Genomic DNA, 16732 nt, shown 5'->3' on the forward strand with positions numbered 1-16732 from the left:
TGCATGTCGTTAAAATAATGACATACATACATATAATGCAAAAATATTATTAGCAATGCCGTCTAAGCTTAAGCTATTATATGAGCAATTCCAATATTTATAACATGCTCCAAGTCCAAAATGTGTTTAGGTTAAATTATCTAATGAGCGCTTGATTATATTTTTAATAGTTATAGTAATCTTGCGGAACAAAAATAAAGGTTATACCCGTTAAGGAAATTTATCACTCCGAGGTGACAGCTTTGTGACAGTATTTTAGTTTTGCCGAACATTCTAGCTTCCCTTCCCAACCCAAAAAAGACTTGCCGCGTTTATATATGTATGTATGTATGTATATATTTGCACAACTGTGTCCATCTACATATATTACTAATTAAAGTCTGGAACCCCTTCATTCAGCGCTTCTTCTCATTCTTTAACTCATTTTATGCACAGTTCGTTAATTTTCTTATCGCTAAATTTGCAAATGTTCTGCATAAATATGACAGGACATAAGTGAATGCGTATTTTTGAATATTTATAGCAAACAATTATATGAACGTAGAATGTAGAGAGGGGTAGCTTAAGAAAAATTCATAATAGAAGAGAGAGAGAATAATACAGGTGCAAAAATCAATATTGGTTCTTTCCATTATTAACTCGTCATAGCTTATTTCACATTCAATTTTTCCTTGGGTATTCGCTTCCAATTCCAAAATCTCTTCGCTCGCATCTGTCTAAAATAAATGTATACGCCGGTTTCTTCTGTACTGAGAGCTCTTTATTGAATAACTATCACTCTTGAAATAATAAGTAAACCAACACGTTGAAAATAATAGTTAATGAATGAAAAGTTAACAATGTGGTCGTTCAAGGCTTGGAGAGCGAACGCTAAATGCACAAATTTGAGCGAACATCAAGAGAAATTCAACCTGCTCTATTATGCTGGAGTAGAATTACAAAATTGTCATTTTCTAATCGTTATATAATTATAATAAACGTTTATGAAAACTTATAAGAATGCTATCAAAATTGCATAAAAACTAAAGTAAAATTCGGAAACAATAACGTAAACCTCAGTACATATAATAAAATATAACATTGCAATTATACTTATTTTTCCTGTCTTTAAGGAATTTGAATGATGTTTCCTGATAGTAGTTTTAATTTTGATATTTTATATTCAAGTATTTCAGGCCAAAAATAGTTGAGCCAAAACATATATGAACTTGCGGCAATAAAATATAACGTTTGGTCTTCGTTGGTACAGAAATTTGGATGAATAAAATTTAATAAACGCATTATATACATATATTTAAAACAAACAGCAATAATCAAAACTTGACTTACCAAATCTGTTTAAATTGTTGAAAAAGGCTTAGTTACGCTGAGACAACAAGCTGGACGGCGTTATCAATGGCTCTTCTGTACCTTCCGAAGGCGCTGGCGACCGCAATAAGCACGTTGTCTCTCTGTGACATTTGATTTGACGACGTGATATCCACGTGACAATAAGGAATATCACAAAACAGATTAGCACATAAATAGCTACTGTGGCGAGAACCTGCAAAATGATTATAGCACCAACCTTTTTCATACAAAATTTCAGTTTATTCTAAGGAATACTGCGTTTTTCGCCAAGCATACTTACTACCACTAAGCCCTCCAATATGCCCTTCAACCAGTACGGTATATAACCGTTATCGGTTTTAACGCTAACCGTTGGCTGTGGATTTTGAGCGCTATTATCTGGATCGATAAAATGTGATTGGGGAAAAAAATTAAATTCTTCATCAAAAATATCTGCTTCGCGTTTGGCGCTCCCATGCTGTGGTTGTTGTTGTTGCTGCTGCTGTTGTTCTTTTCGATATTTGGTCGATTGGTTTCTCTTTTTGGCTTTTTTTTCGTTTTGTTTCTGTTAAGTGTAAAATAAAATTAAATTGAAATACGAATATTATAATAAATACAAATTTATTGATAAAAAATGTACTGAATCACCAACTATTGTTGAGGCCCCGGCGAGATTCGAACTCACGATCTCCTGTTTACTAGACAGGCGCTTTAACCAACTAAGCCACGGCGCCCTTATTAAAATTCTCACTAAACACCTTTATATACCCAATACGCCTGCTATGCTATAGTTATTTTTCTAATCAGTGAGTGGCCAAGGTATCTTTTTACATACACATTATTTAGTGTTTTTTTTCTCTAAATTTATATGCTTACTTAGGAATATATCTCGTAATAAAATAATCTACACACATAATCTAATACAACCAAAAATTATATCTTAATATATGCTAGACTAACCATTTCTTGCTCTTCTTCTTCGCATTCGTTTATGAAATCACCACTTAGTATCTTTTTCTTATCTTCTTCGGTAAAAAATTTCTCGGGAATCAAACATTCATTATTGTAATAATCGTAGTGCTTCAAAATATTTAAAAAATACCATTGGTTTTTCATATAAACATTTATATGCATATTTCTATGTATATGAAATACCATATTTGGTTTATCACAGCGTGGTACCGGATCGCAATGCTCTGTGGTTTTATTATAAAAACTGCGTTGTCCAAAGTAACGTTCTTGACAATTTACGGGAGTGCAGTTATTCAAATATTCCTTATCCCAATTCTTGCAATCCTTATAGTCAGGCCCTTAAATATTAAAATACATATTAAAGGCATGACAGAATGGAGTAGTGGCATATTTGAACTAACGTTTTCTTAGCGTATGGCAATCGGGGTCGAGCGTAGTAAAACGAGTGTCGAAATGTATAGCATGTTTATGATGTTCCTCAACACCACGAGCATTTTTTGATGTAACAACAATGGGACATTTTCCGACTCGATTATACAGAGACTTTTTGTTTCATTTTATAATTAAATAACAAAATATAGATATAAATATTTAATTGGAAAATTTTAAATTATTACTATTGTTGGCCATATCAGGGATACAACTTCAGCAGCTCCTGCTACAATATGGCCGAAGTTTCCACCTACTACACGGCCAGCCTACAGTAAACAGAAAGATAAGTTAAAATTATTTTATATCGCATAATTACATTAAGAGTGTAAAATATATATCTACGTTTTTCATAATTTCATTTTCGGTTACATTTACACTACATGTGGCATCGGAATGTATGCGAAATTCGAGCGTTTCTCTATCGTTACACGGCGAATTTACAACAGTTAAATCTGTAGCAAATAATTAAATATATAGATATTTGTTTATATAATATTTTCACCAAATATGTACATATATATCAAAAGAAAATGTTAAATTAAATTAAAAAAAACAATGAAAGAACTTACCGAAAATTAGTCCAATGTCGTTCGGCTTAGGTATGCGTACAACAACTTTGTTAATAACAATTTTGGCAAACGCCGTAGTTGTTATAAAATATATTAGTAACAATGTACTGCCATAGTTCATAATGCTAAATAGAACAAAAAAAAAAAACAATAATAACTTATTTAATATTTTAACTTTTTGTTTTTTGTTTTTAATAGAATAACTCAAACATCATAGATGGCAAGTCGCCTGGAAAGGCACTCTTTGAGAATGTATAAATGGCAACAACATATTGTTCTGAGTTATAAAATAATGCAACCCTTAAATTAATCATCTGTTCATTGTTGTTTTTATATTCCAATATTAGTTGTTTTTGAGTTTACGAAATTCCGCTTAAAATAACAAAACAATTATTATACACTAAATATGGATTCCGAATTAACATTTAGAGATTATGCATTACTCAAGAACTTAAGATTTAACGATGAACGAGTATCAACTGTAACATCTCGTGAACAGGTGACTTTCAGTACCAAAGGTGAAACCTTTGGATGACAAGTTAATATTTGCAAATCTATTTTAAAATTATATACAATATATGTATTTTAGCAAAAGACCGAGAATTCCATAGAAAAATGCTTCAGCCGCTTTCAACAAATGCAATACCTGGATCCAAAAGTAAAGAAAATTCATCGAGAAGATCACCAACGCTATCTGGAGTCAATGCTACGTAGACTTCCCTTACACTATGAATGCCTTGATAGTAGTAGACCATGGAATGTTTATTGGATATTGCAAGCTGCTCATTTATTAAACTTCACCTTTGACGATGAAACACTGGAGCATGTGGTTGAATTTCTTATCAAGTAAATAATAAAAAACCAGATTGCTCAACTATTTCCATTAATTAGCAAAAGTTTAATTTTCATTAATCAGATGTCGTCATCCAAATGGTGGATTTGCCGGTGGTCCTGGTCAATACCCACATTTAGCTCCAACATATGCCGCTGTGAATAGTCTTTGCTTAATTGGCACTTTGAATGCGTATCGTGCAATCGATCGTGAATCTTTGATGCAGTTTTTATTCTCTGTGCGGGAACCAGATGGCTCCTTTAGGCTACATGTTGATGGCGAGACGGATGTTAGAGGTGCTTATTGCGCTATCTCATGTGCCAAACTGACGAATATGCCTGAAGAAGTTATCAAAAAATTGTTTGATAAAACAGGCGATTGGATTTCCCGATGTCAGACATATGAAGGCGGTTTTGGTGGTGCCCCGGACTTGGAGGCACATGGAGGTTACACATTTTGTGGCATCGCAGCTTTGGCATTGCTCGACGAAGGTCACAAATGCGATATTGAACAACTCCTGGTAAATATCAAGGAAAATTTTTTTAATATACACTTAACCTCTGCATTTATTTTATGTCTATATTTCCTGCATAGAGATGGAATATGCAACGTCAAATGCCTTTTGAAGGCGGATTTCAAGGTCGAACAAATAAACTTGTAGATGGTTGCTACTCATTTTGGGTTGGTGCCACAATACCAATAACTCAAGCCTTTATATCCCAAAAAAGTAAAAATCTAGCTTTTATACCAAGATCAAAATGCAACGAATAAATAAATAATTTTCTTCTCAGGTGGATCGATGAAGAAGTCACTCTTCGACACAAGTGCATTACAAGAATATATTTTAGTTTGTTGCCAGAAAGCAAATGGTGGCTTGATTGACAAGCCGGGCAAGTACGTATTATGCAAATATTCTAAATCTTGACGTTTCGGAAATGTCTCCAATATTAAATATATTTAAATTTCGAATCAAAATAGGCCTCAAGATCTCTATCATACCTGCTATACGTTAAGTGGTGTTTCAATTGCCCAACACTCTGAATCGTCTCTGAACCCACAAGTGCTAGGCGATCCGGCGAATGAACTTTTACCAACGCATCCGCTGTTTAATGTTCCCCCAAGGGCTGTCGCCAGATCATTAGCCCACTTTGAGCTACTGAATGACAATTTCAAAGATTTTCGGAATCCCTCAAGTTGTCAGCATGATACAGGTGGAAATCAATACAAAAATGATTGTGAAAAATCATCGATTGAAAGCTACATGGAAGTAGAGGGAGTTGTAAGTGCTACTGAAGAAGAAGAAGCTCAAATATCCTCTGTTAGCTCGTCAATATCGAACTGATGAAATATAGTACATATATAATATTATTAGGTATATATAAAATAGGAGCGTGAAAACTAAATTTGTTGAAAGTGCAAATACAATTTTACCAAATCATAAAATTAGAATGTAAACCTATTTTGTGTCCGAAAAGTTATATAATATGTATGTACCTATGTATCCCAAATTTGAGTACCATAAAGGAAATTTCCAACAAAAAGCTAAATTGTAATGTATACAAGTACATACACTATCTTAAAATACACAAAAATGCATCCAAAAACGAAATGGCGACATTCCCATATTAATTACACTTACCCTCGTTCGCAGTACGAATGTGGTCCCATAAATATGACTAAAATATGTACATATGTATTCCAATGCTTGGTATGAACGATATTTTTTCTATTGTATTTAAATAAATGTCAAGTGTCTTAAAAAAAACTCATTGAAATTTTTCCAATAAAATTTGTTTTAACCTGACATCTCAAATATGTTAACTAGATTTAAACTTGTTAAATCTACTTCCGCTCCCTACGGAAAAAGGTTCATTCCATGATGTCTATTAAAATACACTCATTAAAAATATATTCCCGAATATTCTACTAAAAGTACCTCAAGTATCTGTAAATACATTGGTGCAAGTGAAACAACGTTATTTTTCTGAATAATAGTAAGATGACAATATTTGAAGAAATATAAAAAGGGATCCATTTTGGTTACTAAAACCCAATTTTTGACAGAACGAACAACGGAAAGTATCACTATATTAATTTGGAGGAATGTTGCCGAGGTGGCAGTTCTCGGTCGGATAAATGTCTATGTCCGCGTCGGTTTATGTTACGCTTGAATCATTCCTTTTTGGATTAAAGCGTACTATGAAAACCTGCTTATTCCTTTGTTTATATCGTTTTCAAACCATAGATTTCAAAAGAAGAGGCCAGTTAAATCTGCCTACAAATGGGTTCAATAAAATTGTCTGATAGTATTGAACAATAATTTTTTTGAATTATCATATAGGGATATGAATCATGTGAACATCAAACACTAAATTGTTTTTAGCCAGTATAATTAGTGTTATAATAATTATTAATTACATAAAATTTAAAATCCAGAAAAAATTATTTAATTTTTTTATGTCTGTTGATATGATATACCATTTTAAAATAAATATTTATCATACCATGGAATATTAAGAATTATTGTTTTAAATTTTATTTATTGCTTCTTCAATTACTATTTTTCTTAAGCTTCGCTAAAAATATTTAAAATAGACATTGATAAATTATTTTTTGACATTCGTTTTGAAAACATTATTTAAAAAAAGCAATATGTGGCACCTCTGTTGATGCAATTTGTGGCGAAACATTTGGCGCGCCTTATCTATTTTACTTCCATTGTGTTGTTTGCAATTGTAGCGAAAATCTATCCGAAGAAAGTAAATTAAATTTCATTTGTGAAAATTCTACTGAAAATTACGTTTGAGAAAAGAAGGTGAAATGGGTCTTTTGGATTTGTGTGAAGAGTTGTTTGGAGAACGAGATCTATATAAATTGTTGGATTTGGAAAAGAATGCATTGCCCAGAGATATAAAAAAAGCATATTACAAGATGTCTTTACAAGTTCATCCAGATCGTGTTGAGGAGGATGAAAAGTCAACAGCTACAGAAAAGTTTAAAGTTTTGTCCAAAGTTTATCAGGTTCTCTCCGATAAGGAAAAGCGCGATTTATATAACGAGCAAGGTGTTATTGTTGATGAGGAGGACGAAGGAAAACTAAGTTCATGGCTGGATTTGTGGAGACAAGTATTTAGACGGGTTACAGAGGAAGATATTATAAATTACGAAAATTCTTACGTTGGTTCTGAACTGGAACGAGACGATATGAAAAAGGCTTATTTATCGAGCAAAGGCTGTATAAATAAGATAATGACTGAAGTGCCATTTCTGCATATTAAAGATGAGCCGCGTCTGCAAGAAATCATAAAAGAAATGATAGACGCCGGTGAAGTGCCTGAATACAAAATTTTCACAAATGAGCCATCTCAGAAACGTCAGCGGCGTCATAAGAAATATGCCCGGGAGGCGAAAGAGGCGGAAGAGATTAAACAAAAATTAGAGTCGGGCGATCTACAAAAACAGATATTGAAGCGTCAACAGGAACGTCAGGATGGATTTAACTCATTTTTGGACAAATTAGCTGAAAAATATGCTGATGGTGACGACAGCGAACTATATGATTTTTCAAAGAAAACCAAATCTAAGAAGAAGGCAGCCACTACTCCATCGAAAGCAAACGGCGTCAAGAAGGGGAGGGTACAGAAAAGACGCACTTAATTTATATTTTATTTTACGTTTAGATATGCCCTGTAGCTTAGTATAGTATGTAGAGGGAATTTCTTATATAAATTTTTTGTTTAAAAAATTTTATGCTGAAATACAAATTGAATTTATTATAAATGTACGTTGATGTGTTTTCATACGAGAGTGAATGAATCAGAATGTAAAAAGATGTAACTTACATACAATTTAGCCGGGAAGATTATTTACTAGTAAAAATCTTGAAATCTGTAATTATGTGGTTTAATTTATTTAATTTTTAACATATTTGTTTTTTTTTTTTAGATTTAAATATTAATGATGTTTTTACAAAAAATTTTCATTGTTTTCTATTTTTTTTTTAATTCTCTCCTTATATGCAAATATTCATAATATAATAGAAATGTTTTGGAAATATGGTAAAAATTAGGTAAAAATATTTTCTAATTTGATCCTTATACTAAAATTAACTTTTATGAAAAGTTGGCAACCGGATCAGCTGATTTTGCAATTCTATCCAAACCTYCAATACTAAATTTTTTGTCTTTATTTTTGCTGTTAAAAACAAAATATTCATTTGTGTAAACAAGTAGAATTAGAAATATTTTAAAATGGAACATAAAATTATATTGAAATGCCGCACTTGCTTAGAGGAAAACGAAGAGGATAGCATGTTTGAATTATTTATGGAAAACGATATAAACGTTAACGGGCGGCAAAAAAAATTGAAGCTTAGTAAAAAATTTGAGTATTGTTGTGGTGTGCGAGTAAGTGTTTTATTTGTTGCAATCTGTATACCATTCAAACCTTAATTTTTAATATTCCAGATTAGGGAATCAACCGATATGCCATCGAAGGTTTGTTGGAAATGTTTTGAAATGACGAGAATATGGTATAACTTTCGACAAATGTGCATGAATTCACAACTTTACCTGGAGAGTTTATGTGAAGATCGAATGCGCCCAGAAGGCGCCGATGATGCAGAATTTTTAGAATATCTAATGGAAGAATTGCAGGTACACCGTGATAGAGTACATGGATCTTCTGAAAGTTTAGAATCCGATACAGATGATGACGATGATAATAATGATTTTGGTTTATTAGTGGATGAAGACTATGATGCAGATTTTATAGAATCAGAAAATAATTTAGAACGCAGCGTTAAATTAGAGACAGAACAAATGGAAGAGAAAATTTTCACTCAGAAAGCTGAATGTATAGTAACCAACAATACGGATGTTGAGCCAACCCATGAAAATAACAAAAAAGGCACAAAATCGCAAAAAATTCAAAACACTATTAAATTTTCTAAAAAACGGGATGTAAGTAGAAGACGTATCTGTCGTCCACCTAGTCCAACATCGTATATGTGTTACATYTGTGGCAACGTATACAACAAAAAAGCTACCTTTGCGTATCACATGTCACTGCACAACAACGTCAAACCACATGAATGCGAGTATGTTCACAAAAATAAAATTAAAAGTATGTTAATTATAATGTTTTTGTTTCATTAGGCTCTGTGGTAAATCGTTCCGCCAAATATGTGAGTTGAAGAATCATATGCGACGTCACACTGGTGAAAAACCTTACAAATGTTCATACTGTGATCGACACTTCATTGATCGTAGTGAGAAACATCGACATGAACGGTAATATTACTAATGCTATTTTAAAATCATATTTTATTGTAGAATGGGTAAATTTACAGAGTACATACAAATACGAGACCTTATATATGTAATGTTTGTGGCAAAAGTTTTACATACTCAGCCATACTGAAGAACCACTCAAAATTGCACACTGGCAAAAAAGATTTCAAGTAAGAAAATTCGTATGCGATACGTTCTTACCTAATAAGTCCATTTATTTATATTATATTCACTTATATTTGCAGTTGCATGGTTTGTCAGAAAGCATTCACTCTTCAGCATCAGCTAAAAGCACATTTACAAACTATGACCCATAGGCTGAAGGAAGCGCATTACGTATCTGAGGGATATGAGGTTGTTTACGAATAGATATACTTTGCTTTAATATTTAGTTTACATACTTTTCATTACATAACATAGTTCGAAAGATAAAAGGCAGATTTCTATTATAAAATGTATATGAAAATGTTTAAACGAACTATATGTACAAATACATAATACATATAATTATGTACATATCATAGATTTATTTGTGTACCAAGGGCATAAAATATTAATTAGACGTTGTTGGCTGCTCAGCAAAATTTTTATTTGGAAACTAATTTCGTTTATAAAATATAAGCAAAAATTACTTTTTAAAATTGTTCTTTTTTTTTAATTTTTTACATACACACACGTATGCACATCTGCTTAAAGTTAATACCTAATCAATAAATTGGTTGTTAGTAATACTAAAACCATAGCATTAATAAAACAGTCTGAAATAAGCTATATGTAATAACTTTATTTAGTTATAATTCCCCAGCTCATTCGCTGTTACAATGTTTTTATGTTGGTTTGTGAGCAGGTGAGATTTTAATTGGTGGGGCAGTTTAAATGATTTCTCGCAGGGCTCGCATCTAAAAATATAAATAATAAATATATACATATATAATGTTAAGATAATTCTGTTACAAACTCTAAAGTTATACATAGTATATAGCTGTACTCACTTGAAAGGCTTTTCATTTGTGTGCACTTTTTCGTGTGTACGAAGCGTAGTGGATAAGGCAAATGATTTGCCACAAATGTTGCACTGGAAAGGTTTCTCATTCGTGTGTATCCTGCAAATTCATTGAGAAGAGTTTTTGTTTATACACTGGGGCATTATCCTTGCAGTAGCGAAAAATACAAACCGTTCGTGTTTTACATGCGTACTTCGATCCGTAAACCTTCGTAAGCAATATTTACATTCGTATGGTTTTTCTCCTGTGTGTATACGCATATGCGCCGTTAGATTACACGCCGCTGTAAAGCGTTTAAAGCATAGCCTATAAAATAGAAATATAATAGTTAAACAGTTAAAATGTACATTACTTACTCGCACTCAAAATTTTTTTCCTTGCGGTGTATTCTCATGTGATAATTTCTAAGGCTTCGACTGGTGAAATGATTGCCACAAACGTCACAGGAAAATAAATACGATTCATTGCCTTTTCTGCGTACATGCGGTGAAGCTCGATCTCTGATTTTAATGGTCGTTGAGCTGGGTCGTTTTGTTAATTGATCCTCATTTAATTCCAACTCATGTGGTAGCACCGATTCAGTTTCGATTTCATCGATTAGATACTCTTCTATCTGAACCCCAGATCTCGGTGTTTCCGCGTCAACATACTCAGGTTCTTCACCGTCTTCACAACCATCTATTTCTTCGTAATTATCTATTAGTGGACTGCCGGCATCTGCATTAACATCTAGTTCTACATCTTCAATTTGGGAATTCGACGACTCCTCGGTTTTAACGGGTTCTTCGATTAAGTAGAACAACTCCTCTTCGGTCTGTAGTTTTGTTTCCGATTCGTGTGTTGGTGAATTGCTAAAAGTCTTTAATTTGTCTATTATGATTTCAGTATCTACTGAGTTATCTATGTCATCTTCCTTGCTACCGTTATTTGAATTGTATTCATTATTCTCATCGACTATATCCTCTTCACCGATTTTATTGTCATCAGCATCATCCAAAGTATCTACGCTACTTTCGGTATTGTATTTAGTTTTTTGTAATCGTAAATAGTTTTGTTTTGAATTTGTTTTACTGTCATCAAAGTCCGCTAGTTCATCTTCTTCAGAATCTTGAGCTGTGAGAATCTGCTCTGAACAATTTGTTCCTTTTTGTGCCTTACCCAGTTTTCTATTTGGTATTTGTAAATGTCCCTGCTTATAATTTGTTTTCCTATTGCTATAGACACCATCCACTTCCGATTCTTCATCGTCTTGAACTATAAACTTTTGGTTTGCAGTCATTTCGTTATGTTTCTTATTAATATTTCTGTCAGCCGAGTTCAAATCGGCATTGTTGTTAGGATTTTTTTTATCATCATTACTTTCTTCATAATTCGCAGTATGCGTAGCACTATCCTTTCTGTGAAATTCCTGTTTTTTTGAGACTAACAACGTACTGGGTGTTGTACTTGTGAAATGGGGTTTAGTATTGTCTCTACTATCACCAATCTTTTCTGATAATGCCAACGATCTTGTTAGACTATCTTCCTTAGTATCAAAATATTCTTCCGCTTCTGGATCCTGTTGCTCATTTAATGAAATGAATTCGACATCCTCGTGAAATATTTCTTCTAGTAATTCCACTGAACGCTCTCTTTGTTTATCAATTTTTAACATGGACGTGGCAGATTTAGTCTTTTGAATAACTGACTGCAAATATTCTTCCGAATTTCGACAGGTGGTTCTAAAGTGGTATGCATATTTCAGTAGAAGCAAGCATTTACGACAAATCTTATCTGGCTGGTTGTCACTGGTTTCCATCTGTAGGAGGTTATTTTAGGATTTATTTAAGATAAAGATATAAAAAAAATTCGTTCACAAACCTGCACACCAGTAATATCATAAACTTGTTTAATGATTTTAGAATCAATCAAAATATATTTTGCTTTATGATTTTGCCCTTCTTCTGCCAAACAAACGCGACAAATATTCCATTTTATGCTGATCTCCATGACTGGCATCCAGATGTATCTTCCTCTTTTCCTGCTTGAAGTTTATTTATATTCAAGTAGTGTCGCACTGATCAACTAAAATTTTGTTTATTTACTTCTAGAAGTGAAAATTACACAAATCAAATAACAAAATAAATTCAGGCATAAAAACGACAAATTATGATAGCTAATCTGTCAAAAGTAGGTAGAGATGTGAAAATACACATTTATACACGGTATTAATAAAACTCGTGTCTTTGAATAACGTATATCAATAGAAAAAATCTAAGAATATTAGAAAAGTGGTTTTATCTTCTAAATAATTTATATTTACATTATAAACTAATTATTACTCTTATTTAAACATTTTTGAGATATAATACATTTTTAATAATACTAATAATTTTTCATCTGACTCACACTTTCCATGAGATGGCGTTGAGTTTGACATTTATTACTGTCAAAACATTTTGTAACACACATACACAAAGTTAACAATACGCGTATTATGCTATCGATCAAGTAAAATATTTTGTGATTAAATAAATATAAAGCAAATCCAAAAGTAAAAGAAAAASAAAAACAAAAAATATTCAAATAATGCATGTTTACGATTTATGTCGCATTTGTTTAACGGAGGATATTAACACCAGCAAAATGCAACCTCTGTTTGAAACCGAAGATGATACATGCAGCGAAATTGTACAGCAAATAGAAGTTTGTGGTGGAATAGTCGTAAGAATTATGCCTAATTACCTTGTATTATCACAGTATATAAATTATGGTGTTCAACAGTTGAAGCCACACGAAGAGTTTCCAAAAATGATTTGCGTGCAGTGCCTAGAAAAGTTGAATGTGTCATTTAAGTTCCGTTCCATGTGTCAAGCAAGCGAACACGCACTTTTGGATGCTATAGTAAAGGTAATAGAGAAAGATTGTAAGTTTAATTTAATCGTGATTATAATTGTTTCATATATATAATTCAGTCGGAAATGAAGACAGAACCATTAGACTATGAGGGCGCTCAAATCATATCTAAACATGAAGAAGATAATGAAGACGAAATCTACTTTGATATGCATACAGAATTCATTGATGCACAAGAGGTGCATCTAGAGGATATTACTGAAACCGTTGAAGAGGAGGTGCTTGAATCTGATATGGAGCCCAATACTGAAAGTGCTGAGGAATTTATTGAATACACGGATAGTGAATATTTTGATGAAGAATTGCCTAAATCCATAATTAAGAAGGCTATTACGCCAACATATATACAAAGACAGCCAGTAACTAGCGACAATTTGGTTCGTAAACGAGGACGGCCAAAAACAAAACCCGAGGGGATCTCATTAAAATCGGAATTAAATAGTGGTAAAAAATCGAACCGAGGCAGAAAAAAGAAGGAAGAACCTGAAGTTGCAAGTATAATGTGTGAGATATGCGGGAACATATATTCGAAACGTAATTTGTTAAAAATGCATATGAGACGTCATATGGCCGAAAAGCCTTTCGAATGCGAGTAAGTGAAGTACATTACCATTTAATACATTACAAAGACCAACCTTTTTCTTATTTTATTTTGATTACAGAATTTGTGGGAAAACTTTTGCATGCCCTTCCGAAATTGGACGTCATATGCGTGTGCACACTGGAGAAAAACCTTACATTTGTAAATATTGTGGACGAACCTTTGCTGATCGGAGTACAAATATAAAACATGAAAGGTTTATTTCAAAAATTAATTAACAATCTTAAATTGTAATCTACATAATTTCTTTAAACAGAATACATACAAATGAACGTCCGTTCACTTGTCAAACATGCGGTAAATCGTTCACTTATTCTAATGTTCTGAAAAATCATATGTTAACTCACACCGGCGAAAAACCATTCCCGTAAGTGTAATTTTACCATAAATATTTCTATAAAACAAAAAATGATTGTGTTTCGTTGTAACTATATACAGGTGTATACCATGTAATAAGACATTCTCACGTAAACATCAACTRGATCAACATATTGCAACTATAACACATCAGCAAACAGTCAGAAATCTTGCTACAACGGACGTGAAAGTGCAACATATGCTACAAGAAGATGAGCCTAATCAGCATGTTTCTAACATAAACCACCATCAAACCCTTCACACAATTAGCTCCACGAATATCAAAGTGGAGGATTTGCTGCAACAAATCAATCCTAATCAACATATTACCACTATTACACAACGCGAAGCGGACAGAAATCTTTCTGTTTCACATATGATAGAGGAAGAAATTGATCAAACCTGTGAAAGGCATATTGAAGAGGTAGATGAGGATGCTGAACAACAAGATAGCGATGTATACATAAATACTGAATAATTTGATTTTGCTTCGATATGCATACATTTGTATATTTCTTTACACTTAAATATCAATATATACATAATTAAAAGGTACATTTAAGTAACTATATATCTAACATGTAAATTACATAAATAGCGGTTATGATCTACTTTCATACGAAATCATTTTGTAGTTAATGAAATGCGCCCTCCAACCGCACTTCGTTGAATAAACAATTGGATTAAAAAATAATAATTTAATAGCCCTTAAAATTATATTTTCTCACGCATCAGCATTTGTCTACACTACATTCAGAACTTTTCGAACTAAATGAGTGAATTCACTTCGTTTTTAAGTGTTCGAAGATGGTTTTGTTAGTGAAAAACATTTCACTTTTTGAGTTGTTTGTTGTTGGCGTTCAACGTTTTGTTTGTGGATCAGAGAACGTGTGTGTACGATAAGGTGCGTTTGCCGTTGGAAAGATTTATTGCAAAGCGTACATCTGAAAAAAACATACTTAGAATTAATTTCTTCTTTTTTTTTACAATATAAATACTTGAAGGAGCGTTCTCCAGTATGCACAAGCATGTGGTTCTTTAAAACATATGATGTTGTGAACGCTTTACCACATTGTGAGCACCCAAATGGACGTTCGTTTGTATGTGTACTAAAATGTAACAGTATTTGAGTCCAGTGAGATAAATGTGTATGTTTTTTGTAAGGAATTACCGCTCATGCTTAATTCTTGTACTATAGTCCGTGAAACGGCGCTCGCAATACTGACAAGGAAATGGACGTTCACCGGTGTGTCGGCGCATATGTCGCTTAAGTTCGCCCTCGGTAAAAAATTTATTCGGACAAACTCTGCAATTCGAAATTAATTGTAATAAATACGCTTATTATATTCAAGTTCTATAATAAACWTACTCGCATTGTAGAGGCTTTACTCCAGCATGTCGTTTGATATGTGAATAAAAATGGCTACGATACTTAAAATTATTACCACATTGATCACATATATATGTTCGTGGTTTATACTCCTTTTCTTCCTTAGCTTTTGTTCTCTGATTATCATCGCTCTGTGGATCTTCCCCATTGTTGTCTGACTTAACTGTCTGAGAGATAATTTCTTCCTGATCTCTATCTTTTTTCTGATTTTCTTCCAATACTGCTTTTGTTTTATTCGATGGCAACAKTTCGTGGTCGGAATTTTTCAAGGATTGATTTTCCAACTCTACTTGGTCATCATTTTGCACCATATCACCTTCATTAAGCGCATCGAAATTACATTCACTTTCTCCTGTAAGGTGTAAATCTGTTGTATCCGAATGTGTATTGAAGTCCAAATCACATGTTTCAATTTCCTTATTATATGACAAAAATTCAACCTTCACTGAAGTAGATTCCTTTTCCATGGAGTTAGCAATTTGCATATGCCTGTTTTCATTTTCCTTAGTATATGACAAAAATTCAACCTTTACTGAAGTAGATTCCTTGATAGAGTTATCACCGGAAATTTTCTTCTGTCTATGTCTCGGATCGAAATGACACATGTATTCTGAACTGGAAAAATATGTTTGCGCAGAAATGCAACGATTACGAAATTCGTAAGCCCGTTCCAATTCTTTTTCGCAATCTGAACACATTGCGGACGGTAAATTGCTGAGATTTTTTAACTGTAACAAACACAAAAAAAACTTATTGGAAATATTCTCAAATATATTTTCGTACCTGGATGTTAGTAAGTTGGAATATCCTTCGAAGTTCAGATTTTCTACTTCTGTCAAAGAGCGAAGTSGTGGTTTTGTTTTCACAGCACCCCGTACAAAGCCTGCATAGTTTCAAATCTTGTCGCATCTTAAGCACTTATTTTTTATTTTTGAGTTTTATATCTACTAATAATCAATATAATATACAACTCGTATTTGTTGATAACCAAAATGTAAATAAAACAAAATATTTATATATGTAGTGTTGCCAACATCTTTCTTCATGAATACAATATACA

The 16732-nt window shown here is 32.7% G+C and overlaps 6 protein-coding genes and 1 non-coding gene across 9 annotated transcripts; 3 read left to right on the forward strand and 4 right to left on the reverse strand.

Annotated features, from left to right (window-relative positions):
- Positions 1-825: 825 nt before the first annotated feature.
- LOC108977830 lies at positions 826-5878 on the reverse strand. Of its 2 annotated transcripts, none has more exons than XM_018947754.1 (10): positions 5774-5878; positions 3303-3427; positions 3076-3185; positions 2919-2999; positions 2703-2844; positions 2485-2639; positions 2290-2409; positions 1631-1894; positions 1330-1543; positions 826-1235 (listed from the first exon to the last, which is right to left on the reverse strand). In XM_018947754.1, exons 1-9 carry the CDS (start codon positions 5800-5802, stop codon positions 1358-1360), a joined length of 1212 nt encoding a protein of 403 aa, XP_018803299.1. In that variant the 5' UTR covers positions 5803-5878; the 3' UTR covers positions 826-1235; positions 1330-1357. The 2 variants fall into 2 exon arrangements, with proteins under 2 accessions (XP_018803299.1, XP_018803298.1); XM_018947753.1 differs by having other exon boundaries at positions 1330-1567.
- Positions 1990-2063, reverse strand: Trnat-agu. The gene has a single exon. It is a non-coding gene; the product is annotated as a tRNA-Thr (tRNA).
- Positions 3529-5862, forward strand: LOC108977829 (protein farnesyltransferase subunit beta). The gene is made up of 6 exons (XM_018947752.1): positions 3529-3801; positions 3892-4148; positions 4219-4654; positions 4729-4861; positions 4926-5028; positions 5113-5862. The coding sequence occupies exons 1-6, from the start codon at positions 3709-3711 to the stop codon at positions 5474-5476; spliced, it is 1386 nt and encodes a 461-aa protein (XP_018803297.1). The 5' UTR covers positions 3529-3708; the 3' UTR covers positions 5477-5862.
- Positions 5879-6796: 918 nt separating the features above from the next.
- On the forward strand, positions 6797-7918 carry LOC108977831 (J domain-containing protein CG6693). The gene has a single exon (XM_018947755.1). The coding sequence runs from the start codon at positions 6955-6957 to the stop codon at positions 7789-7791; it is 837 nt and encodes a 278-aa protein (XP_018803300.1). The 5' UTR covers positions 6797-6954; the 3' UTR covers positions 7792-7918.
- Positions 7919-8338: 420 nt separating this feature from the next.
- Positions 8339-14979, forward strand: LOC108977801 (zinc finger protein 420-like). The gene is made up of 11 exons (XM_018947709.1): positions 8339-8540; positions 8601-9232; positions 9291-9425; positions 9485-9595; positions 9671-9793; positions 12964-13132; positions 13193-13318; positions 13384-13916; positions 13987-14121; positions 14182-14292; positions 14364-14979. Exons 1-11 carry the CDS (start codon positions 8385-8387, stop codon positions 14758-14760), a joined length of 2628 nt encoding a protein of 875 aa, XP_018803254.1. The 5' UTR covers positions 8339-8384; the 3' UTR covers positions 14761-14979.
- Positions 10190-12588, reverse strand: LOC108977833 (zinc finger protein 112-like). Of its 2 annotated transcripts, none has more exons than XM_018947759.1 (5): positions 12290-12588; positions 10792-12227; positions 10601-10735; positions 10418-10528; positions 10190-10324 (listed from the first exon to the last, which is right to left on the reverse strand). In XM_018947759.1, the coding sequence occupies exons 1-5, from the start codon at positions 12425-12427 to the stop codon at positions 10213-10215; spliced, it is 1932 nt and encodes a 643-aa protein (XP_018803304.1). In that variant the 5' UTR covers positions 12428-12588; the 3' UTR covers positions 10190-10212. The 2 variants fall into 2 exon arrangements, with proteins under 2 accessions (XP_018803304.1, XP_018803302.1); XM_018947757.1 differs by having other exon boundaries at positions 10786-12227.
- LOC108977835 (transcription factor Ouib-like) lies at positions 14824-16670 on the reverse strand. The gene is made up of 5 exons (XM_018947761.1): positions 16456-16670; positions 15652-16400; positions 15454-15588; positions 15281-15391; positions 14824-15226 (listed from the first exon to the last, which is right to left on the reverse strand). The coding sequence occupies exons 1-5, from the start codon at positions 16579-16581 to the stop codon at positions 15076-15078; spliced, it is 1272 nt and encodes a 423-aa protein (XP_018803306.1). The 5' UTR covers positions 16582-16670; the 3' UTR covers positions 14824-15075.
- Positions 16671-16732: the final 62 nt, after the last annotated feature.

Source organism: Bactrocera latifrons, unplaced genomic scaffold, assembly GCF_001853355.1.
Source record: "Bactrocera latifrons isolate USDA-ARS-PBARC rearing strain unplaced genomic scaffold, ASM185335v1 scaffold_96, whole genome shotgun sequence".
In the NCBI taxonomy this organism is placed as follows: domain Eukaryota; kingdom Metazoa; phylum Arthropoda; class Insecta; order Diptera; family Tephritidae; genus Bactrocera; species Bactrocera latifrons.